Raw genomic sequence first — 24,202 nt, forward strand, 5'->3', positions numbered from 1 at the left:
AAGACTTAAAGTGACTGTGCCCTGCCTTTTTTTTTTGTCTAAAAACACTGATTTCTCATCAGTACTGTTAAGGTATCCTAAACACAAACATAAACTCAAATAAGACAACAGTGCTGTTTTTCTCTGCATTCACACCAATAAATATACTTGGGCCCCAAGAAACCAAAATATCTGGTGATCTGCATTTCCAGCGGGGCCTTATGATCGCCCAGAACTTTTCATGCTATACTTTTCTCTACCTGAGCTCCAAACTCTAAGAATTAGTTTTCTTTTCTGAGCCTACATTTATCTTACTCCACCTGAGCATTTTCAATGCTGCTCTTTAAATCAGCTAAATAAAAGTTTTTATAGTAGTATCATGAGCCAGGGATTTGAATGTACCATCTTCACAGTACATCCCAAGAGTAAAGCAGAAGAGCTAAGCCTTCTGTTCTGTATCTTCCATGTGACCATGTGTCTGACCAGGCACACACTGTACTAAAGGAAAGCTATCTCACAAGTTGCTAAGATGAAGAGAGAAACATACAAGAAGGTGAACATTTCTTCTGTTTCATTTTCATTAATACAAACAGATTAAAATGATGACAGTTGTCTAAGCAAGACAACCTACTGGCCTATCTCCTCATGCAGAAAACAGACACTGCATTTGCTGACTAATCTGGGTGACCTATTAAAAGAAAAGGCAAATTACAATACCTCCTGTAACTGGGTCACTAGACCAAAACGCTAACTTCATCCACTTGGATACTATTTCTTCAGGCTTCAGTCACTTTACTTAACATGGACAGTAAACCAAAACTTTGCAGCACTCACAGGTTTCTCCCCTTTAACAGAACAAATAATCACCTCAGTTAATTGTCTCTGATCCTCTCTGCCAGATTTTGTCCCAGGTGTATATTTACCTGCTTCCAAATAAAACTTTTTTTTTTTTGCTAAAAGAAGATCTACTTTTCTTTTTGCCAAATTTGTATTTGGCTTGAACGTGTTTTAGAAATAAATTGGAGAGGTGTATAAGTTGGAGATGTACTGACTATTTAGCAGCAGATACTATTGACATAGCACCCTTGTAGTTCTGCAGATCCCCTAACAAATGTTAAAGAACTTTCTATGTTACACCAAATGGAGGACATAAGCAGCCAACAATGGCAAAAAACTCAATCCTCAAGTTCTTCGGCTAAGACATCCTGAACGAACTTCAGAGTACGCTGGTACAGGAAAGCATCCTTCTTCCTTGGCTTACAAATATTCAGGTGATTAACATCCACTGGAATAAGGTCTCCAATTCCTAAGTCTGTGAGATGAAAAGAAAAACAAGAATTCAAAACTACGGAAGTTCATAAGATCACCTAGACTGAAAAGCACATCTTGCAATAGTAATTTCTCTCTCAAAAGCAACTTCTTCTGTCTTCAGTTTAACTCATTATTCTGTAACGTGCTAAAAGCATCAACACACACTGTTATGGCCAGATAGAGCTATGCACTGCCACAAAACCCACCCTGGTAAACCATTAGATCAGAGTTCTGCTACCTTTGTTGGAAATACACAAATGTACATTTCTCCATATAGACAATTTCAAGGAATCAAAACTTCATTTATCAGCACCTGACTGACAGCACAGTCCTGACTGAGGTTTAAACACTGACATAATCAGGGATAGGCTTTAATCCAAGGTACCCTGATTCTAATCATCTCTAACTGCTCATATTCCTTACCAAAATACTTTAGCACGGAGAATAGAAATTGGAGTAGAATGAACCTACAAATGAAATATTTACATTGCTTAATTGTAGAATACAAGTATTCCACTTTCAGCTATTGATTCTAGGGCACTCTATGGCATTTATTCTTTCCTGACAGCTATCACTACTAACCTTCCAGTTAGGATGCTGTGACTGCCATATTCCAGTTTATTATCTATTCACTCAGCACCCTGAGAAATCCTTCATTTTGCTTCAAACTCTGTACCTTTAACCATGCAAAATGACACTAGAGCAGGATGAAGCTTTGCTATCATGTGCCCAAGCACACATGCAAGGAACAGGAAGTGTATTGCTTGTCAACCTGTGTTTTGAACATCATGAGTGGTGTGCCACTGAACTGTCATGTACCCTCTCTAAAGGTTTGTGAGAGCTCACGTGCTGCATCGTGTGTCATCTCTAGACGAGGGGAGATATGCCACAAAATTATAAGCACACAGTACTTAGCTGGGCTCTGGTGTTCAGCCCTCTTTTTAGCTTTATTTTGCTAGATAAAAACAAAAAACAATGTGCAATTTTTCAATCCTCGCCAATAAAAATGCATCAGCAACATTTTTGCAAACAACTGCTGCTCAAGAAGACATACTGTAAAAATACTGCTAAATATTGACTGAGAACACCAGGGATGTATAGCTCACCTTTTTTTTAGAACAACTTAATCTAGCACTTAAGCTAGTGGATTTAGCTCATGGAAAGCCTGATCTGAAACCCAACAAAGCAATGGTTTCTGTTCAAGGCCTTACAGATACCTTGGGCACTGCAAAAGAAGATTTTGCTTTGTGAAAACCTGAAAATATAAGACTTTAAACAATTCTCTAAGTTGAACACACATTTAAAAAAGCAAGATTAAAAACTAACTGATTTTCCCTTCTCCTACCAAAGGCAAAAAGATGGAGGGAACTATTCAGGAGGAAAACTCTATTACTTGAGTACCCAAGATATGGAAGGTAAAGGATTCTTAAGACTGCAAGCCAGCTTTTTGACTTTCCCCTTCCATTAGCAGTTTTCTGATTTTCTTTCCTATTTTTCTGAAAGAGGAAATAGCTGGAAGTTGCAAAAGCATCTGAAACACTATTTAGCCTACCTATACAAAGATAAACCACAGTTGGTCAGCATTCCAAAAGAAAGGACTCAACAGTGTAACAACAGACCAGGTTCTGCCCTGCTTTTTTCAACAAGTGTTACTTACATTTAGAAAAATCAAACCAAACAACTGCTATTATAAGATCTAAATGTATCTGTTTCTGAGGTCAGCAGGGAGCCAAAAGTTTAAACTCAGCCATAGATATAAACAAAAAAACCCACAACATAACAGATATATGTTATTTCTAGGTCTTCCTACATCACATCTATAATCCTTCCTCATTATCGACGCTTATATCAATCTATACAAAATTGAACAAATTAAATGGCTATGTGATTTACCTGCTGACTCCAGAGGTACAACATGCAGTTTTATCATGCTGCCTATGTGCGTTGGCAAGGTTTCTGCAAAACTCAGCACTGAAAATTTCTTGTCTTTGGCAAAAGACAAGAAGTCATCGTTCAGCTCTTTGAGGGCAGGAGAATCTGAGAAAGAGCAACATAATTTTTGCAGTGTTATCTTGAATGTCAGATTAAAGCATTTGTCTGGCAAGACTGCATGCTAAAGAGATGTTTTTGAAAAGTTAATACAACAGCAAAAGGAGCAGCTTTTTGTTTGTAATCTCTTTTTTCCAGCTACCATAGGCAACAATTGTTTAATTCGGCATAGCATGGAACTAGTTCAGAAGAGAAGAGTCTAAAGTCCAGCATGTATTATTACATTGCTAAATGGCCCATACTACTCTTCTATAAACTTGTTCTGACTCCCCTTTTCCCCTCACCTCTGCAATCAAATGAAACAGCTACTCAGAATTACTTGCAATAATCCAATACACAACCTGGAACAGAAAAAGGGGTTTGTTGTTCTTACCCAGCTCTGACAGCACAATGAAAAAAACAAAAAAGAAAGAGGATCAGATTAGCACAGTTCCCTGTTGTTAGATGGTAGCAAAGAGAACGTACCCTTGCTGAGCTCTTTAACCTCCACAGATGGAAAGAGAAGATATCTGGCATTTATAGAATACTCAGCCAGCTGGGAACCATGGTGAGGTACGCTATAAAAGATGATTCCTCTAGTGTTGTTTACAATTTTATCCATTTCTGGATTCTTGGAAGCATCCACAAGCATCTTTTTGACTAGAAGACCTGGCAACAGAAACTGAATTAATGCAGGGATTTAAACCACTGTGAAAATAATGATCATGCTATATTATCCATGAAACAACTAACCATATTCTTGCCTCGGTTAATTAGTCTTCAGTTTGTCAAATATGTAAGATTAAGTTTAAAAAAATCAAACCAAACCTGAGGAAGCATTAATATAAAATGTCAATGAATGATGCAAATCCAATTTTGGTTTGCTTTAAGTGTTGCTAATGACATTTACTATATGCCTGATCATGGAGAAAATTTTGCCTCTGGATTTCCATTTACATGAATTTCAACTCACTGAGTTTTTAAATCAACATGATAAAAACAAGCAGCAGGAAGAACCCTTTCAAAATGCATCTGCTATCAAATATAACACACTAAGAAAGTCGTGTTTATTTTTAGGTCCTTGCAAATTTGAAAAATAATCTATTCTGAATAACTGCATTTCCACCTGAATTTAGTTAACAGCATCTTCTGATATACAACAGCAACTAAATACTTCAATCAAACAGGCAACATGCTTACCACCCATGCTATGGGATACCCACACCAGAGGTCTGTCTCCAATCCCAGCAGCTCTGAGCTTCTCGAGCAGCTCACTGCTCCTGTAAGCAATAGACTTCCTGCAAAGAAAAACCAAGCACAGGCATAATGAAGAGTGATAGGCAATGTTAAAAGACAATGAGTTTTCAGCGCTGCATGCTTATGAAAGTGAGCTAGGTATAGAAACATTAATTATTTAATTATTGTTTCTACATTGAAAAATGCCAAAAACTTTTGCAAGGTTGGCTTCACAAGGATGACTGCAATTGAGCTAAATTCAGTTTCTTGCTCTTGCCAGAAAGTTTAATTTTGCTCACCTATCATTTCCTTTAGCTTGTCAAATCTTTTTATGGAGTTTTAGATAGCTTCGTTTACACATTGTAACAAAACAATGTTTTCGTTTAATGAAAGCAACACTGACACAGAGAACTTTATCCCCAGCAACACGAACACACAACGTCTGACAAAAATGTACACTGACACATAGAGAACTTTATCCCCAGCAACATGAACACACAACGTCTGACAAAAATGTACTTTGCTATACGAGGCTCAAAATGTGGAGTGGTGTACACAAATTTAATAACTAAGTGCACGATCCAGCAATACATTAAAAAAATAAAAGTAAAAAAAAATCACAGCTAATGTCTGTTACACTTTCCAGACAATAATCTCCAAGTGCTTTAGAGAACTTTATCCCCAGCAACATGAACACACAACGTCTGACAAAAATGTACTTTGCTATACGAGGCTCAAAATGTGGAGTGGTGTACACAAATTTAATAACTAAGTGCACGATCCAGCAATACATTAAAAAAATAAAAGTAAAAAAAAATCACAGCTAATGTCTGTTACACTTTCCAGACAATAATCTCCAAGTGCTTTGTGTTGGAATACTATGAAAGCACAATAATCTTCACTTCATAAATGAAAAGACTGAGCTCTGGAAAGGATAAGCTACACATTAGGGGTTGAAAATCAATCAGTGGTACAACCAAAACAAAACCAAAGCCAATTCCCAATCCAAGCTTGAAAGTGCAACATCATTACTCCTTGCAGTATAAGAATAATCAAACACAGAAGGCCCTTGGATAATGAAAACATCAGGATATTGGGGCAACCACTGTGCAAAGTAATTCACTTCATCTCTATAGCATTCTCACTATAAATTGCAAACCTAAGGTTGTGATTCTACTACCACATTTTTGTTCCTGCTAGTTAAAAATATCTTCAATACCTTTCACATATTATTAACCACATAAAATTATAAAATAATCAAATACTATGCTTGGGTAACCATACATAGCAGGTAATGCAATTTTCTATTTTATAATGAAAAAGACATTATCTTAAAATAAAGAAATAAATGTTTATTTCTTTTAACATACTTATTTCAGACATACACAGGAAAAGAGTTTTCTTAGAATCACAGAATCATTTCGGCTGGAAAAGACCTTTCAGAGTCCAACCATTAACCCATCATTGCCAAGTCCACTGCTCAACCTTGTCCCTGAGCACCTCATCTACACATCTTAAAAACCTCCAGGGATGATGACTCAACCACTTCCCTGGGCAGCCTCTTCAAGGGCTTGACAACCCTTTCAGTGAAGAATTTTTTACTTATATCCAGTCTAAACCTCTCCTGGTGCAACCTGAAGCCATTTCCAGTAGTCTTTGGATGTGTAGAGGTAACCACCACCATGTTTCTTACTGCCATTGTTCTGCCTTATTTCAAATAGGCATGTCAACAGCCATGTCTGCCTTATTACATATTGTTTTAAATGCAGTAATTGCATTTTGCATAGCCAGAGGGAAGAGGGAATGAACAAGTACCGAGTTCCCAGTCTATTACACACATGCTGAATTTTTTTTACCTCCCTGCACCAAACATAACCAATTTTCAGATTCCTACCCTGTGAACAGCCATGCTCATGCCTCCACTGAAGTACACAAGCTGAATCTACAGTACTAGTTACATGCTTAAGTATGTGCATAAGTCTTTGAAGGACTTAAGTTCTGATTCAAAGAGCACTGAACTCAATCACTAAGTCTAAAATCCATTCAAGCCAAATGACCCTTACAGGCTCAAAGTATTTTTATTTTTTGGGAGGAACAAGTTTGGTTTTAGCATCTTCCTCTGACCTCCCTGGTTCACCTGCCAGTAAAAACACAATTCCTCTGGCAAGGGCAATTACACAATCTGACCAAATCAGATACAGTTGCTGCATTTTATCAAAGTAACACTTCAGAATACAAGTATCTTTGTATCAGAAATAGTGTGGCCAGGACTAGGGAAATGATTGGTGAGGCAGCGCCTTGAATCCTGCGTGTTACATTTTGGACCCCTCACTACAGGGGAGGTGCTGAAGCCTGTCCAGAGAAGGGCAGCTGGTGAAAGGTCTGGAGAAGAGTCTTATGAGGAGCAGCTGAGGGAGCTGGAGGTGTTTAACCTAGAGAAAGGGAGGGGAGGCGGTGACCTTATTGCACTTTACAGCTACCTGAAAGGTAGCTCACCTTGCGGTGAGGTGGGGTCAGTCTCTTCTCCCACATAACAAGTGACAGGACAAGAAGACATGGCCTTAAGTTGCACCAAGGGAGGTTTAGATTGGATATTAGGAAAAATTTCTTCATCAGAAGGGTTGTCAAGCCCTGGCAGAAGCTGCCCAGGAAAGTGGTTGAGTCACCACCCCTAGAGGTTTTTAAAAGACGTGTAGGTGTGGTGCTTAGTGACATGGTTTAGTCATGAACTTGGCAGTGCTGGGTTAATGGTTGGACTTAATGATCTGAAGGGTCTTTTTCAACCTAATGATTCTATGAAAATATATGATTAACTTTATCATGAGTATAAAGTCATAGTACAGGGATTTTTTTTGCTGTGCTTATGAAATATTATTGGGTCACTTTAAGTAATACTCCCCTTATGATATAAAACTGATGCTGCATTTACATAACTAATAGCATAATTTAGTGTCTCCCCTAAACATGAAGCAGAACAGACTAAGAATTCATGAAGTTGCCATAAGTAGCTATCCATAAGGCTAAAAATCTCAAGCATCTAACGACTGTACTTCATGTTTTTCCTAATTTGATTTTCCAATGAAACAGTAAAAGTTAAATTCCCTGTTTCACACTAGGTGATTCCCAAGGATCAGCTTTACAGTCTCCCTCCTGCCCCTCCTCCCCACTCCAAACTGCAGACACTATGTTACCTGTGAGCCTCAACAGGACATTTTGCTTTCCAGTCACTCAAATGGGTGTCATATTCCACAGATATGATTCTAAGGGAAGGACAGTCTGAAGCCAGCCATGACTAAATTAAAGAAAAGCAAAACCAAAGGAGCTTATAACTGAGATGCTTAAACTCTTGCAAGCAATTTATCAGCAATGGAGCAAAGATGTTACTATGGGGACAGTATCAAGCAGGATTTTTGCTCTTCAGTTAATCCCCAAATACATTTTACACCTGGATTATGAATCTTCGGTTACATGCTGGTGAACTCTAGACAGTTCCCCAGTCTAGAGTAGGCAAAGGATGGAGACTGATCCCTAACTCGTGCGTTCCTGGCTCCCTCTCCTGGGTGAAACAAGACTCACTAATATTACCAACAGGACTGATCAGTTTAAGCTTTACAGAGATACTCTGGTAGCTCTAACAGTGAGAGTCACATAAAGCAGGAATTAGTTATTTATCAACAATACTTAAATAGCAATCTGCACAAACTGAGGTGCTCAGACATCTATGTAAGAAAGGGCACTTAATTTAAAATGTAATTTTATGTATATTTTTCTCAGCAATAGCATTCCATTAAAAAAAATAGAGAGAGAAAGCGAGCACAGGGAAAGCAGCCATTACCCCCTCTTTCACTAGCACATGAATGATGCTGAGAGCATTAAACTTAGCAACGATTTTTCCTTGCAAGAACATTAAGGGAAATCTACCAGGAACTTGTGAAGTGCTCCTTGTATAGCAGATATATAGGTAATTTGATTCAAAAAAGACATCTGCCAGACAGTGTCATTCTAGATCCTCTAGACAGCTCTCATTAATGAGGAAACAGTAGTCACATGTGGAAATGTTACTGTCTTTTTACCTTTGGCCAACACTGGCTATAGTCCTCTTCCCCTTCTGAGGCCTTTTTATCCAAATGTCGCTCAATGTCTTGCTGTCGCCAGGTTTTAAATGCTGCTCCCAAAAGACCATGAACAAAAAGGATGTCTGCTCTGATGGGCTGACTGATCAAGAAAAAGGATTTTTTAAGAGATACACAGTACATATACTTTTAGCAAATTAATTTTACACAGAACCGTTAACCTAAGGGATGCCAAAATACTTTTTTTAACACTACATGTGATTTCTTACATTATGGACAACACTTAGTGATATTTCAAAGAGTATACTCAGATCCAGACAAAAAACAGGGATCCACCCAGAGGAGAGAGATAAAAAAAAGTATTGAAAGTACCCACCTCACAAATCATAATTTTCTATAATGAAAACCACCTTTCCCTTCTCCTACTGTAAATGCAGTTTGGTAGCTCCAGCTTTATTATCAAATTAGACCTTCACTGTAACCTGAGAACACCAATGACCCAAGGAACTGTTGCTACTAAGTGACATACCACATTGGAGACTGCTTCAGTCCCAGATATACAATCACTACTGAAATATGCTAAAGATGAAAATTCACTGCATCTTAGGCCAACACGTGCTGCTGCCAGTAGAACAATGACAAGGTGCTGTATCCCAAGACAGACAGTGCAAAGTTTAAATGGCTGCAATGCATGCAAAGCAGCAACTAATCTCACGTTTTGTTTCAGATTTTTCAAAGCATTACAGTAATACTCTTTTCATGGTTATGGACTGTTCCACTACTTCAGTTGTTCTCCTGTTTGAGAATCTTAACCCACCAAAGTAGGAGAAAGAGGTGACATCAGTACAGCAGCACTCTGATGTCAACTCTTTCAAAGTTTTGGAACTGAACAAACTAACAAGTAACTTAAGTGTAGCAACTACAATGTCTCCTTCTGTTTTACCTGGTACGATATTGTGGATGTAAGACATAAACACCATCTGTATATTTTTCTTTCACCGTGTCCCTGTCTAGATTAGCCAAAGCTCTGGAAGCATGAGAAGACTGAATGACATGTGGGGATTTCATTGCTTCAGCAAGTACAGGAACCCAACCTACATTGAAAAAATAAAGTGGCAGGTTAACTAATGGATACATCATCCAAACAAAAGAATTCAGAAACATCACTCTTCAAACTATTCTTGTGAAAACAGATGTTAAAACTTAAGAATGGTAACATCAAAATAAATCATTTCAATCCACTCTTTGCCTCAGGGAAGCCTGGCCTAGGTAAGTGGAATCTGCAAAATTTAAAAATTCAGAGTGGCAAATTCAGGAGTATTTTATTACTGTTTGGTTTATGATCTGAAGAAGAACCTCTTCTCAAAGGAAAAGGAAAGTGTATCAGCAGGTCAGTAGAGTTATCAGAAAGAGAAGAAAACTCAGGTCTCTTTTGGCAGGTAAGATGCAAGGAGAATGGAGAAAATTAAGCTTAAAGTATGAGGCATAGAAAACAACCTACAGGTGCAATGGCAGGTGAAAAAAATTGATGCTTGCTGTGAAAGTATAATAATTTCTAATTTTAAAATCCAGTGTATGAAAAATTATTTAAGGAACTAAAATAGTATACTATTTAAATTTCAGAAACATAAAATAATTAAATTTGATACAATCCTCAATAAAATCTTAAGTCATAGCTACTTCAAGAAAATACACTTTATAATACTCTACCTAAGGTGCAAAATTTTCTTAGACAAGGATGGAGCTGCTCATAGACTACTGAGAAATGCAAAGGAATATCTTTTGTGTGTGCACACTTACACATGTTTCCTTAAAACCCTGATAAATCTTGTTGCTGCTAGCAAAACTGGCCTATAAGTCACAATTACATTACAGTCAAGTTCATAAATAAAACCTGGGAAGACCTTGAAGAGAGATTTTCAAACTGAGGCTGTTTTAAAAAGAAACAATTTGCCTCATGAGCACTGTGTCAAAATCACACACATTACGTTGCTACTAGCACAGTTAGTAAATTGCCAATTCAAGATAGTGCACTGCAGTCTGAGGAAAAGAATGAACTGACATTTGAGGTTTGTTTAAATGCTAGTACCTTTAAGGACTGTCATTTCTTATCAAGAATTATGTCTTTCAATTGCATTTCTAAGCAGAATACATGCTGATCACTCTGCAAGTTCTCCTTAAGCAGAATACTATCTAAAGCCTACTTTCAGTTCTCCAAACACAATGGAAGACTGCCAAGCTAGTCTAATTAAAACTAGCTCTGTCTCCAGTTTTGCATTCTTAAATGAGCCAAGATGAAGAGTCAAACATAGTGTTCAGAATCCTTCTGCCCCCAGATACCCCATCACAGCTACTACAGAGTATCATTGTTTTGCTTCCTCTTCCTGTGCCAGCAGTTTTTGCAGGGAAAAGAGCCTTAGAGCTCCTTTCTTCTTATGCATCATCCATCAGTAAAAGAGCTTTATCAACTCTGGACCAGCAGTATCCAACTGCTCATCTCAGGAGTTCAGCTCACTGTCTAAAATTCCTTTTGTACTGAGAGCTCCGTCCCAGGGAGCTGCTGACTCTCCTGTTACAATCTCTTCCTCTACACATATGGTTTTAACAATCATAAGAATTTAAGAACGGTGCTAAAGCTCAGAACAAAGGTCTTTGTAGTCAGCTGCCTTTCTTTAGAAACAAGTAGTGTGGCAATTGCAGAGCAATAGAAGAATAAAGCAATAAAAGGGCAATTATGTAGTGCTGATTCTACTCTATCCCTTCCAGTTTTCTGCAATCAGCTTGGTTTCCATTCTATATATGAATTTGTCTTTCCTTGAATTTGTCTAATCAGTTTTTGAAGCTTTGTGAGTCTTCAACTATCACAATATTTTGTGGCAAGTTTTGGTTTAGTCATGCAATAAACAGCAAAAAACCACATTTGTTTTTTCTGTCTCTTTATAATTTAATGTACAAGAATCTTTGGTCTTGCATTACAACAAACAGCAGGTGATCATTCCCTCTTTACCTTTTCTATGCTACTGAAAAGCGTTTTACAAATCTTCATTGTATTCTTTCAGTTGCTTTTTTTTAACTGTCTTAGTCTAGTAACTTGTTCTTTATATCACAGCCATTGCAAATTTTTAATCACCCTCACAGTTTTTCCTGTGCCTTTGCTACTTCTCCTTTGTGTAAGAGAGAGATTAAAAATGCATACTGCATTTAGCAGGCAGACACCAGCTCAGACCTACACAACAGCATATTGGTATTTTCTATTCATTTCTTTTCTAATAAAACATTGGAAATTAATTATTTTTTACAGAACTTCCACTGTGATATTTAGAGGATATTAAAAAAGGGGCATGAGAGAAAAGCTTAACAGAAGTTACTAGTCTAGCAGGAAACAAGGGAGAGCAGGACATCATGTTTCACTTTGTTCCAGAAGGTGAGGACTGCAAGCTGGTCTGTTTCTTTACAAGGCCAAAACACAGTCAACAAAGAAGAATAAATCTACGAGGTAGATGACCTGTAAGACTATGACACTCTAAAGATTTTTGCCAATACTGTGAACTGAACATCAGCAAAGGCCAAATTTTCACCATCCATCAGACTCTGAACACCTCTTACTGACATACATTGGGTAGACAGCAGACAGGAGTTTCTAATCGACACCATCTCAACGGTCTGTATTTTTTGCATTAAAACACCCCAACACCATCACCTCCTCACCCCTGCAAATATAAAAACCACACGTCTACCATGGTCCTTTGCATTTTACATAAGCCCTGAACCCTCTGAAAATTTTAGAACAGACCTCTGACATTCAGACTGCACTGGCTTTCCTTTTACCTGCACGTACTATGGATGAATGAAGACGTTCATCCAAGGCCATATTTCCAATAATGCGAATTATGTTCCTCTGTATCTTTGCTGAATCTTTACGCAGTTGGTATATCCTCTGCAGGAGCTGAAGGCCTCCTTTAGCTTCAATTTTATCACAGTGAGAAGAAACCTAACATTATACAGTAAATACAGTGACAATAAGTAGATGTGCCGCAAAAGGTTCTTTAGACACAGTTGATTCACAAATTAGGGAGTTTTAAAGAGCCAATATAATGCAGAGCTCCTATTACATAGAAATTATTATTACCCTAGAATTTATTATGCCATAATTAAAGAGGAAGTAAATATATTAATATGCTAAATGCATGATTTCTACAAATTGACAACCTGGAAAATGCTGAGTACCATCACTCCACTCTCCTCCACAGCTGAGGGAGATGAGCTGGCTCTCCACTTGACATGACCAAATCTCAGCTCAAGTTCAAGAGTCTGAACAGGTCAAGTGTGTGCAGTCATCAGTCATCTGCACTATCTCAACCAGAGCCACTTCACCACCTAAAATGCAATCGCTATATTTTCTTCTCTTTGAAATGCAAAGGTATTTCTACATTCCAAATAGTACTGCTACCATTAGTGATCTTAAGGGCAACGACAGATTTTAGTCCAAGCAGATGAGTATGCACTGATTAGCTGTAGTGTCAACTACCAGTACTGGCCAAACGCTATGACTTGAACATCTTGTTTATGGTGCTTAAAAATTTGTGGTAGCTACAGAACTGCTGATATCCTCAAGTCTGGGGCTTTCAACAGACAGATATACATTTGGAATGAGTACAGTCACAACTTGTTTAAACCGAAAATCTGGAATATAACAAATTCCGGGCTATGTCAGAATTTCTATGTATATGGAAGATGTGAAAGGAATACTGGCAAACTGCACTTTATCCATCCCTACTATCACTAACAATTGGCCGTTCTCAACACTGTTTCTCAGTGTTCTATGCTTCTGAGCAATTAAGTGCACACAGAAGAGTGCTGCAACAGGAAACAAGAAGAAGCAGTTACATAAACTCTTTCATACTCTCCATCTATGCCTGCAAAGAACAGACTGGTCCCAGGAAGGCCACTGCTCCAGCTGCTTGTTGTGCAATATTCTGCCCAAAGGAAGGACCTTTGTGAATAGGTAAGGTTTGCATTCCATTCTGGCTTCTGAATAGAGTGAATTCATGAGGCTACTTTCACTTTGTGAAAACCTGGCACTAGAATTGGATTACTGATGTACACAACTCACACAAATCCACACCTACGTTTTGCACTGAGAATTTCACATCATGAGTATCTCGATTACTGAGAAGCTGCAGAGTAGAAACACTAAGCGTTTCCTCATATCTATCTCCAATGACTTTGTCAGTGGAAGGAGCCCTACACAGAACAAAATCATTAAAGTCATCCAGACCTCAGGCATTCTCTCCTGCTTTTCTAAGGGCTGCCCTTTTACTTCTTGCAAGATACATGCAAGATACTAATGGGGAACTCACATGGGCTCATCAGAAACAAGAACAGAACTTACATTCAATTCGCCGTGAGAAAAAAAGTGAGTTTGCTATTCTGCCTTCATTTCACACCAATCTCAGCTGTCTGCATGTCCCTACAGAACAGGTGAGGGGTAGGAGACAAGGAAATGGCAATTCCTCCCCAGTATATGAGAGTGCATTAGAAAGGAATGCTTATAAATGCAGCTTTTCAGTTATGAGGACAGTATTTCAGTTTAAAGGACAAATTACCTTAGAATGCTGTACTAAAGCCTGCAAGCAAAAGAGTTCCACTGTCTCTGAAGGGATTTTACTCAGTGTCTCACAATATGGAAGTCCATTTCCTCCAAAACACCATAAGCCTCCCTGGAATGAGAAACAGTAAAAATTATAAAACATTTCAAATGGCTACATAAAAGAAGGATTTCTAAACTAAAATGTTGAGTGTGTAATGATCTACAGAAAATCACTTTAGAGAGTGTACAGCATGCAAGCGCTTTTAAAAATGTACAAATTACATAACAGTATACCATTAAAATATTTATTATTTTTAACTGAAAATACTAACTAGATTTTCAATCAGTAGTCTCCATAGTCTATTTAGTTCAAAACATAAAATAGAGGGGGAAAATGTAGGATTTTCATTTTGTTAATGAATGTCTTCTTTAAAGATTGGCTGCTTAAGCACAGTAGAGCAAGAATCAAACTGAATCTAGACTTCCATAGTCGCAAAAATGAGAAGAGGAAGAAAAAAGGTCTTCAATATGTGGCACAGGCCCTGAAGAACTGTCTCTCAATCATGCAGCAGAAAGACCAGCATAACCTTAATAAAAATCAAAATGCCTTTAAGTGTGGTGCCTTACCAAAGCTCCCTTTGTAGCAAGAGCTCTGGCTGTGAAAAAAATAAAGGAGTGATAGTGTAAAAATAGCACACATAATTGTGTCATAGAGAATAAGGAGTTATTGCACCCTGAAATCTCTAAACAAAGCCTGAAAACAGTTACTAAAATGACATTCATTTTTGTTATTGCATCTTATAAAAAATACTAATCACTGACTAAAGAAGTCACATCTTTTAAATAAAAAAATTCACAATAGACAGTGGATGAAAATGGCATTACACACTATCATTTTTAAGCGATGATGGCACTTTAACTGACACTTAAGGCCAGTTAAAAAGTTGTTGCAGAGTTGAAGAATTCCTAATTTCCAAGCTCAAACAGGCTATTCCAATTCTATTTTGGTAACAAGGACCTGTTAAAAGGAGGCATTTCCCTGTGATATACAGAGTTTACTTATTTAAGGTGTGCTAGCTACCTACCAGTTTGCTAGTAAGATTTAACAGAGGTTTAATTATCTCAGCAGTAGAAGAACACTCAAACAATGGAAAGCTGAAATCAGAAAAATAATTTTACAAGCACTACAAGGGAATGGAATGTTTTGAACAAAATGTTGAATTATGTGCTCTATGGAAAGGCTTGCAAGATATACTCTTTCACTAGATGAACTAGTACAGCTGGAAAATATAAACAAGCTTTCAAGCAGACAGACTGTGTTTATAAGAGATTTTGCTTATGTTGTATGGTCAAAAACTCTGTGTTCCTTTTCCTCTTACAATGATCAAAAATACAGAAATAGATTTGTATCTTTCAGCTCTGCAGAAACAAAGACCCCAAATAGTTCTATTCTGCAGGTGGACACTCACCCTTTGTGCAGCGAGAGTTTGGCTACTTTCACGTAAAGCAAGAGATGTGAAGTACTGGACACATGGATCAAGATCAGTCTGAGGTAAAGATACTAACAACAAGCGAAGTTCATCCTCTATGGGATAATCCTGTGAGAAGTAAGCATAAATAGCTTTTAGTTTTGTTCAAAGCATGAAGCAAAACCAAAGAAAGAAGTATTTGAAACAATGGAATCGGCCATGCTAAGGACACAAAACATGAACCCTGGACTTAAGTGCTCTGCAACTTCAGTTTCATAGTCATATCTGTAAAGACTTTAGAAGATGCTAATTCTAAAACCACCAAGTAAGTGATGAAAACAAGCTTTAAACTTCATACTTCAGTGGCCTTATTCTAACTGTTCTGAAGGGCAGTAGCAAATTCAGTTCCTCTTGGCATAGGAAGCTTATAAGTCCACATTTAACCACACGGTAATTTTCAAAGAATCATAGAATATCCTGAGTTGGAAGGGACCCACAAGGATCACCGAAGTCCAACTCCTGGCCCTGCACAGGGCATCCCCAAGAATCACACCATGTGCCTGAGAGCATTGTCCAAATGCTTCCTGAACTCAGTCAGGCTCGGTGCTGTGACCATCTCCCTGGGGAGTTGTTCCAGTGCCCAACCTCCCTCTGGGTGAACTTTTTTCTAATATCCAACCTAAACCTCTCCTGACACAACTTCATGCCATTCCCTTGGGTCCTATCACTGGTCACCAGAGAGAAGAGATCAGTGCCTGCCCCTACACTTCCTCCTGTGAGGAAGCTATAGACTGGTATGAGGTCTCCCCTCAGTCTTCTCTTCTCCAAGCTGAACAAGTCAACTGACCTCAGTCGCTCCTTGGATGGCTTCCCCTCAAGGACCTTCACTATCTTTGCTGCCCTCCTTTGGACACTCTCTAATAGCTTTGTATCTTTTTTATGTTGTGATGCCCAAAACTGCACACAGTGCTCGAGGTGAAGCCACAGCAGCCACCAGCGCAGAGTAGAGCAGGACAATTGCCCTCCTCAACCGGCCTGTGATGCTGCACTTTTGGTGCTGCTCCATTAACATCAATGTATAAATTACTACTAAAAAATGCAGACAACATTTTTTAATATCTTTTATCTTCAAAATATTCATACAGAATAACAATCCATAGATTGATAGATTCTAAGCAATTTTATCTGCCCACAGTCACAGAACTTGTAGTTATTCTAATCCTTGCTACAATCAGAGGTGGAGACATTGTGCAGAGCTGCCACAATGATTTTCTTCAACTTCCTAAGCAGCAGATCGGGAACTCTTAGCTTCAATCACCTAGCAATCATAATGCTGCAAAAAGATATACACAACCATATACTAGATTAACCTAGTACTTATGGACTGACAGGTACAGATCCACTATCACATAATGTTACAAAGAAAGAAGCAAAACCTGATAATATCACTACCACCAAGCTGATGCTCAAAGTTTTGTAGGTTAAGATATACAAGTATTTTTTGACAAGGACTTCTGCCAGTATTCATTCTATTAGCATTACAAAGCACCTCACATACTATGCTTTGCGTGTCATTCGTGTTTACTGAAGAAGCTGATATGACAACACGATTGCTCAGACTACCTTAAATGTACTATACACACATACACAACTAAAAAGTAACATAAAAAGAAACCAAGGCCAAATTTATCCAACAGGGATTTGTTGGCACCCACAAGCTGGCAATGAAGAGGTGGGTCTACAGCAGAGCACCACACCAGCACTGAGGATGTAAAGGCCTCCAGGAGCACTTCCTATGCATAGGATTCTGTCAGTATCAACAAGACAATCTAGGATGACTGTCAGTTACAGACAAGCAGTGTGTGTATCAGACTGGTAACTGGCTCAGACCTCATTGGTAAATATGTAATGTAGATGTACAGTCCAAGAACAATAATTGCTAATGCAGATATACCCCAGGCGTGTATCACTATATCACAGTTTTGTATTGTGGTCTTAATTTTACCACTAGTCAGTTACTTTAGAAGAACTCCACTTTAGACAGTTAACAACAACAAAAGCAGTAAAAACAAACAAGCAAGTAACAATCATCTAACACCTACTTTTCCTTTACTTACATTCTTTATTTTTGGCAATGGTGGTGGGGGCAGGAAAAAGCGAAGGTCAATATCTTTGGATCGAGCCAAACCTATAGCAGTCCTCTGATCACAGGTTTGAGCAACTGTTCCATACTGATAATCTGCCATAAAAGAATTGCAATGTCAGGGTTAAAACTAACCTGAAATATTTCATTTGGTTTTGAATGCATTTCTGGGACGAATTAGGCTACCCCAGCACACATTACCATGCCAGTGACTGTTGCTTGCCAGGTCTTGTACAGCCTGCAGTCGGACTGCTTTGTCTTCTGACTGAGTTCTCTTTAAGAGAAGCCATAAGGCACACTCATGATCTTCTCCATCGAAGGTACTGAATTGTTCTTTAAGAAACAGGAAACAAATGAAACCCAAGTTATTATTAATGAGCATTTTAACAGTCACATTTCTATTTGCTGAGTAAAGAAATACAATTCTTATAATATTTGAGTATTAGTAGTTAACAGTAATTCACAGTGGAATGTTTCAGTAATAAATTAGCATAATAAAGACAGAATGACATCAACAAAATGGTGATCCTTAAATGGTGGGTTTGGTTGGTTTTAGTGGCACCAAGTTGATATTTCATACATACATGATGCATACAAGCTGTGGCTGGCACTTAGCAACCAGAATCACCAGTTTTCAGCAGAAGCTGCAAATGATTAGCAACTCTTGAGGCTCTGACCTTGAACAATTAATTCCACAGGATGACAGTGGAGGTGCATATTGTTATAATCATTTAACAGATAGTTAAGTGAGAACAGATAGCATGCCTCGGGAGCACAGTTTCTCATATGAACTGACATTCTTGGTTTAAATTACTCAAAAAAGCAGTGACACACTGTTAGAAAAAGACTCTGCTGCTTTCAGCTAACACTGGCATGTCTGATGAAAGCATAACACATTTTTCTACAATGAGATTTTGAGAGTGTTTCATCCCACAAACAACTCATGTACACAAACCTGGTATCAAATATTAACCTGGTACCTTAAGCCTTAAATCTCTTCTGAGACAGGAAAAAACCAAGCCTCAAACCTCCTCTTAACCATCACTTTCATTTATTTTAAGAAAAGGAATGGTTTCAAAGCATAGAAAATAGACAACTGACTGATAATTATATTAATATAGAAATTATAAGCTGTATTACTACTGTTTCAAACACAGAAGAACATGTTTGAAACAAAAATTATTTTACTTTCTAAAAAGCTTACTTCTGTTAGAAAATAATGATCATAGATCAAGTCATGCTTTCAACACCTACCATTAACAGGTCTCCTGAAGATTTTAGCTTCTGTTTCTAGAATTCTCCTCACTGCTTTATGGATTTCTTTTCTGGCTCTGTATGTGATCCCTACAAGAGTATTTTTATATTACTGGATTTCTGAAAGACAGTTCTCTCACATCACTTTTTGTAAATACATGAAAAAATATACATATACATATGGACATACATAGTTCTCTGTATATGAGATAATTCTGTCTATCTTAAAAACAGTCAGGTTAAAATAAATTTGGTGACATTGTAAGGAATATTTTTTGCTAACAGATCTCAGGAAATACAACTTTCCTTATTATACAAGGGTGACTTCCATAAACATTCTATTCTCTTAAAATTCTGTTTTTAGAATGCAAACAATTATGCATCTTACCTGGATATTCACTTGGATTTAGAGAAGCTGTACGTACGTATATATAGGATTTAAGTTTTTCTTGATGTAGAGCTTGAGTATCGATTTGCAGTAACTTATTTAAAGACAGGACTTCATATGTAATGAATACAACACCTCTTTAAAGAAAAGAAAGCTGGGTATGATTATTGACTAAAAAAATGATGGCAAAAAAAGTAAACAATCACTTTAATATAAATTATCCAGATTCTGCCAAATATATAATAGTCTGCAGATTATTTAAATTTAGCAAAGTAGAAAAAAGGCTATAAAATACTTAAAATAGATAATAGCTATCAGAAATTATGCTTCAAAATTATATTCTACCATGTCTAATGGTCCCCTAATATTGCCACATTTTTTGAAAGAAACAGAAATAAGAATTTTAACTGTATACATAAGTTACATATGTGCTTGTTGGTCACAACTTACCCTAGTATAAGTGATCCAGTTACCTTTGCGATTTTTCCTTGAAAAAATTAAAAACTCATGTCAAAGTTGTGTGCATCACCTCAATACAAACACAGTTACCATCCAATCACCACACACTAAGAATAGCTGCCATTAAGATTAAGCTTTAAAATTTTTTTCTATTGCTCTGTGGCTTTCAGGAAATCATTACCTGAATTTACTAACAGAGAAAACATTACTTGATTAGAATTTTCTGCTCTTCTAAGCAAGATGATTAAATGTATCCTGTCAGTGCTATTTACTTTGAGTACTGCTAGCTCTCAATTGCATTCATTGCTCAGCTGCAGGAATCAACAGTAAACTTTCTCTGTCTGTATCACTAGCATTCATTTGGAACTCTAAATTATTTCAAGGAATTAACTTTTCTTTCACGGTATAGCTATTTCTTCAATGTATGTTATTACATACAGAAGCATGTGTGTTCTTTGAAAAGTCCTGCAGAGTCTCCATAAGAAAATAGTACTTTAAAAAGTAATTCCATTGAATCCAATTTAAAAAGTCAACAGCTAATAAATCCACACGCTGTTTGCAAGAATTTCCCTTTTAAGTCCAACGATTCCTGTCAGATTTGAGCTATTTTGTCTCTATAACGTTGATCTGATTAACTGGATATAAGGATCTCCATACAGAGAAACTCTTATCATTACCAGCAGCAGCAAACCAAATGGAACACATCTCACCTATCATGAATAATTTCTTTTCCTTAGCATGAACTGGGAGATTTGCCCCACAACCACTGCTACCAGCTTCCATCTTTGTGAGACCATAAGAACTTTGCATGCAGACAAGAGGCAGCTACATGTTGAAGAAATAACTGCCAGAGAAGTTTGAAAGAGAGAAAAAAATGCAATGCTTCCTGTAGAGCAGAAATTGAAATACCCTATCTTTAATGCAAAAAAATAAACTTTAGAATTGTAAGAATAGTCATTCTATGCAGAAGACACCAAAATAAGCAGAGAGTAAGCAAGAAAGACTGCAGACTAGTATCAGTAAATAAGGAGAAAGAAATAATAGGAACAAACTTGATTCACTGTTTATGGATGTAATTTTTTCATGGCTCTAGAGGTTAAAAAAAAATCAGATACAAAATGGAGTTTAAGACTGTTTACTGAGATCACATTTAGTTAGGGGAAGACCCTCATCTTGTGTTTGTATCTGTTGCCAGATAATCTGCTGGTGTCATTTTACATATCGCTGTGCAAGGTCAGAAGCAGAGATTCAGTGAAAGCAAACAGGAGCTTTTAATCACTAAGAATTCAGGGATTTAGAAGTTTAGCATAATTTAATTATGCATGGCATCATCCCATTCCTTTCTATGAACACTTCAGATCAATACACATAGAACTGTACTTACTGATATCATACCAGGGTAGGTGTGCTTTTGTGGCTGGACCAGAGGTTCCTATTTGTCTGTAGCAAAATATACAGTAAGCAGCCACTGACATTCTGTGTGTTAAAAAACAAAAAGTAATGACTGATTTGAGAATCACAGCAGAAAATCTGTAGCAGTTTGTTCTGTTTTTTACAGCAAAGGTCATGACAGCAAAGGTCACAATAAGCCATCTCTGTGTCATTTCACTCCATATAAAGTGCTCCAATTAAAGAAGCCTATAAACTTCTTTAAATTTAATAGGCTGCATTTCAATTACAAGAAAAGTTTCAAGCAATTTTTCATCAATTACATATTGCTGTTGATTTCAGTGAGTATGTATCTCTAATTAACTTATCTGCTTTTATGTTTCCTTTCCTACTTCTTGGTAACTCTCCCTTAATTACCAGATATGGCCATATCTTCATCAAGACATTACTTGCTATGACATGGGCTTGAATACAACTCAGTAACCAACTGCTTTCAAACTTCATAATTGATTGTGTTAGCAAGTTTTTTATTGTGACTAACAAGGCTCAAAGAACTACTATGTATTTTTTGCTTTAAAAGGCAAATGTAAAACCTCTTCGGTTAATAAAAATTAGTACCAGTTCTCAAAGGCTATGACTCCACAGGCTCATGAAATTCATAGGGCATGCTTACAGGTAAAACATAGAGGATGCAAAAGTATGAGAACTGAGCCATAATCATGAAGAGGAGAAGCTTTTCTAAAATTCAGACCTTAGCAATTCAAGGTTATGGAGACACAAAATACCAACAGACTAATTGCACTGTATTCACTGAAATCAAACTAGATTTTTTTTCCCCCCAGTCACAAACATAAATATGTATGAGCTACCAAACTTCTGAGTGTACAAGCAACCCAATGGAAACGTGAATCTTCTTGACAGTAATGGTCTTCATGAATATATTATCTGAGTTATTCAGAAATACGAAACAATTTATTCTTCTGACCAATGTATGACACAAGGCACTGGCTTTTTCCAATTTTACAGGCAGGAAGAAGAGTTAAAACAAGTTTGCTGCAGCTTCCTTATACAGTCAAGATATTACCTTGACTCTCTTAACAAGTGGGACTAAACAGGATGGACCATAAAGGAGCCATGCACCTTAACCCACTGATCAAGGCTGTGTCTTAGCCTCTGCACAATGAGGTTCCAAGAGAGTATATTATATTAGTCAAGCACTGAAAACCAAGGCAATTTAGGCCAGGCAAAACCACCAGTTCCTGTTCCTGCCACTCATATATACTTACCATTATATGCATTAGCAAAAGCTACTGCCTTTTTGGTTTATTTACACAAGAAAAATTTGCCTAGCTTAGAAAATGTTTTAAAAATGGCTTTGGCAACCCACAGCAACAATGAAATTCTGCAAGTTACTTCTGATGAAGACCTCCACTCAAGTCTTAGGAGACAGAACATGCAGTATTTTTAGTACAAGAATTATGACAAAATCCAGAAGCAATCTTAAACATAACAATCACAAAAACATGCAAAAAATGTTTTTGCATATACTGCAGGTGACATGAAACTTGCATTTTCTAAGTAAAAGTTTAGTGTCTGCATTGATGCATTAATACTAACTGAAACACTGAGCTAATCTGTTTAAGTGGATTGCAAACCACACCAAGATCTCTGACATATTAACCAAATTCTTCATGTTCTAAACACAGACATCTTTATTGAATGTCAAATTAGTCTCTATCGCCACAATTGCAGCTAATTCAAAATGACAAAATGTCACATGTGTAAATCTGATCTGGAAATAACGGGAGCCTGATATTCTCCTTGAACTGAAGGTAATCTCTACAGCCCAGAAGTGCTTATATTGCTTTTACTGTCAGTGTCCAACTTCTCTAAACAAGGGCACTCTGTTTCCTTCCATTAATGGGCCTTCCTCCTTTTCTCATTTCTCCAAAAGTTTTGACTTTTCTCTCTCTTGCTTGTATTTGGGGGATTTTTGAAAAACTTCAGTCTTACCCCAGCATTTTTGACTTCCAACATTTCAATACTGTGTTTATCCACTCACTTCAACAGAGTACATAACACTGTGAAACACTTTTAAGGCATTAATAATCATATCATATAATTTTAGGGGTTGCAATAGACCTTGTAGATCATCTAGTCCCAGCCCCACTTGCTCTGGGCTGGGACACCTCCCACCAGGCCAGGTTGCTCAAGGCCTCATCCAGCCTGGCTTTGAACACTGTCAGGGTTGGTGCAGCCACTACTTCCCTGGGCAACCTATTCCAGTCTCACCACCCACACAGTAAAAACATTTTCCTGATATCTAACCTAAATTTCCCCTCCTTCAATTTGTACCCATTGTCCCTGCTCCTGTCACTGCAGCTCCTAACGGAGTCCCTTTCCAGCTTCCCTGTAGGCTCCCTTCCTCCAAACCTCTCCCACCTCCAAACTCTGTTTACTGGCAGCTCCTTTGCTACCTTTATTCACAGAATCACAGTAGTCACATTTATTTTTCTCCCCACCTACAGTCTGTAACTGCAATGAACACATACTTCAGTGACAGTGGGTGCCACGATTAGCTGAATTTAAATCATGCACCTGCAAACACAGGAAGCCAAAGTGAGTGCCAGGAGCCTCTGTCCAGGTCCGAGTGTGAACAAGCTTAGGGATACACAGATATAACACAAAAATTTACAGGCAGGAAGAGGAGTTGAAACAAGTTCGCTGCAGCTTCCTTACACAGTCTAGCTATTACCTTGACTCTTTTAACAAGTGGGACTATACAGGGCAGACCACAAAGGAGCCGTGCACAGGTTTTGCATCCTGTTTCACAGCCGACTCAGGAGGCTGTGCGGCCTGCAGCCTCCTCCTGCTCCGGGGCGT

At 37.7% G+C, this 24,202-nt stretch overlaps 1 protein-coding gene across 1 annotated transcript; it reads right to left on the minus strand.

Annotated features, from left to right (window-relative positions):
- Positions 1–1,013: 1,013 nt before the first annotated feature.
- Positions 1,014–21,405, minus strand: SERAC1 (serine active site containing 1). The gene is made up of 16 exons (XM_009075175.1): positions 21,315–21,405; positions 19,922–19,958; positions 19,472–19,608; positions 19,084–19,173; positions 18,031–18,162; positions 17,804–17,925; positions 15,687–15,815; positions 14,234–14,347; positions 12,456–12,618; positions 9,571–9,721; positions 8,628–8,769; positions 7,746–7,846; positions 4,519–4,616; positions 3,805–3,987; positions 3,184–3,327; positions 1,014–1,291 (listed from the first exon to the last, which is right to left on the minus strand). The coding sequence occupies exons 1-16, from the start codon at positions 21,403–21,405 to the stop codon at positions 1,155–1,157; spliced, it is 1,971 nt and encodes a 656-aa protein (XP_009073423.1). The 3' UTR covers positions 1,014–1,154.
- Between the last annotated feature and the right edge of the window lie 2,797 nt (positions 21,406–24,202).

The sequence above is a fragment of the Acanthisitta chloris genome, unplaced genomic scaffold, assembly GCF_000695815.1.
Source record: "Acanthisitta chloris isolate BGI_N310 unplaced genomic scaffold, ASM69581v1 scaffold1945, whole genome shotgun sequence".
Lineage (NCBI taxonomy): Eukaryota > Metazoa > Chordata > Aves > Passeriformes > Acanthisittidae > Acanthisitta > Acanthisitta chloris.